Genomic DNA, 2,428 nt, shown 5'->3' with positions numbered 1-2,428 from the left:
CAACCACACATGACTACTAGGAAGGCAACTGAGTTCCTAAGGGAAGAATTTTCTCTTGCTCCCCATCCTAAAATGGTGTATAGAGCAGTGGTTGAGGCCAGGGATAAGATTATGGGAAATGAGAAGGAACAATACAAGAGGACAATGGATTATTGTGAGCAGATTTTAAGTTCTAATCCAGGATCTACTGCAAGGCTGGAACTTATGACACTTCCAGAAGCTCCCCCTGTTTTCGACAAGATATACATATGCTTAGATGCCTGTAAGCAAGGGTTCAAGGAAGGGTGTAGGCCTTTGCTGCACCTGGATGGATGCTTTCTCAATACATACTACATAGGGTGGCTTCTATCCGCAGTTGCCCAAGACGCAAACAACCAATTTTATGTGGTTGCATATGGGGTCGTCAGGGCTGAAACGAAGGATGCCTGGAAATGGTTCCTCACTAACCTTCAGGCAGACATAGGAGACGACGCAAACCATGGCTGGAACTTCATTTCAGATCAACAAAAGGTTTGATGTTTTATTGGTTCATTCTTGCACACTTACTATATATTTGCTGAGTTGTAAATGTTGGCTGCTCATGTTCAATGCAGGGTTTACTCCCTGCCTTAAAGGAAGTCATGCCAAAAGCCAGGCACAGGAACTGTGTGATGCACATGTGGAAGAACTTCGTTAATAGATTCAAAGATCTATACATAAGAGAGGTTGTCTGGGAGTGTGCCAGATGCACAACAGTTGCAGAGTTCAAAGACTGTATGGAAGGGCTGAAGGCAGTGAATCAGGGAGCTTGGGAATACCTCTCCAAGTTTGAGGCAGAGACATGGGTCAAGGCTTATTTTTCACATGGCCCGAAAGTTGATAACCTCACCAACAACATGTGTGAGGTGTTCAATGCCAAAATCGTTAACTATCGCTACAAGCCAATCCTCACTATGTGTGAAGAGATCAGGTGTTACCTGATGAGGAGGATGGTAAACCACAAGCGAGTATTGAAAAATCACCCTGGTAAACTAGCACCAGTGCAGCAAAAACGGATGGAAAAATTGCTGACTCTTAGCACAAAGTGGGTGGCAGAGTGGGTTGGAGATAATGAAAGAAAAAGGTTTGAGGTGAGCCGCAAAGGAGTCAAGGTTGATGTGGACCTGATTAAGTACACATGCTCCTGCAATCGATGGCAACTTACTGGTAATTGTTTGTTCACATGTAATTTACCTATTCTATACTCTGAGTTAAGCCTAAATACATTTTTTGGGTAGGAATGCCATGCACACATGCACTTGCTGCTATAATGAAAAGGCGTGACAGGGCAGAAGATTACGTGCACCCCTGGTTGTGTATGGAATCAATCAAGAGGACTTACTCACATTGCATCAAACCAGTCCCCAGTGCAGAATTCTGGCCCCGAACTGAATACTCACAACCAGAACCCCCCATCATCAAGAGGCCTATTGGCCGGCCAAAAGTTCACAACAGACAGAAAGATCCTGCTGAGCCATTGATGCAAGGGGGAAAATTGAAGAAGTAATTCTCCGTGGCTTGCAGTAAGTGTGGTGAAAAGGGTCACAACTACAAAACCTGCAAAGGAGCTCCATCAAACCCCAATTGGAAGCCGAAAACAAAGAAGCCTAAGAAGAAAGAAGGAGGCAGCTCTCAACAACTGGTTGTGCTTCCTTTGTCACAGTTACCTCCAACTGCAAGGGTAAGTTTGCATTCCCTATTTCTGGTTTGAATAACACACTCTTGTGGAATTGTTGAGTTAGTATGGAATTCCTCAAGGATCAATATGTCTTAGTATAGAAAACCCTAGGGGACTCATCTGTCTTATTATCATGCTTATTGATCATGTTCATTAACTCTCCAGGATTCTTCAAGTAGCCAACCAAGCAATACAACACCCCTGCAACAACCAACTACTGTAACTATTTAGTTTCTTGTCTTTCTGATCAATTACATATATGACTTGTTTGAAACCAGTTGATGTGTTTTATTTTTACCCCATCTTTTGGTATGCTATTGCGTGCAGGTTACGAGTGCAGCTACACCAAACCCTGCAAATGTTGCACCAGCTCCATCCAGATTTACTAGATCCACACTTGTGATACCAACTCCGGGAGCAACAGTCACTCCATTCAGGCCACCCGCCCCAACAACAACCCCTCCAAGTAAAGTTCCAGGCAAGGTTCCATCGATGGTTAACAACACTTCTCGCCCTAAACCTTCAAAATTCAGACTAAAGCAGAAGATCTTCAGGCCACCGGCACCACTGACTCAAGGACAATCTAGCACACCGCAAGTAGTACCAGCTCAGGAAGACCCCAAAACAATAACACCAACTGAACAAATTTCTAAGTGTAAATCATGTTGCTTGTATGCGAAGTTTGTATTCGTAGGTTTTGATGAATGACAAACCAACAAACGACATGAAAAG

General features: G+C 43.7%; 1 protein-coding gene across 1 annotated transcript; it reads left to right on the top strand.

The window, feature by feature from the left end:
- Positions 1-9: 9 nt before the first annotated feature.
- Positions 10-1,525, top strand: LOC127740496 (uncharacterized). Its single transcript, XM_052251483.1, has 3 exons — positions 10-510; positions 594-1,185; positions 1,257-1,525. Exons 1-3 carry the CDS (start codon positions 10-12, stop codon positions 1,523-1,525), a joined length of 1,362 nt encoding a protein of 453 aa, XP_052107443.1.
- The last annotated feature ends 903 nt before the right edge of the window (positions 1,526-2,428 follow it).

This window comes from Arachis duranensis, chromosome 7 (genome assembly GCF_000817695.3).
Source record: "Arachis duranensis cultivar V14167 chromosome 7, aradu.V14167.gnm2.J7QH, whole genome shotgun sequence".
Taxonomy (NCBI): Eukaryota; Viridiplantae; Streptophyta; class Magnoliopsida; order Fabales; family Fabaceae; genus Arachis; species Arachis duranensis.
This window is presented reverse-complemented; position numbering and strand designations above follow the sequence as displayed.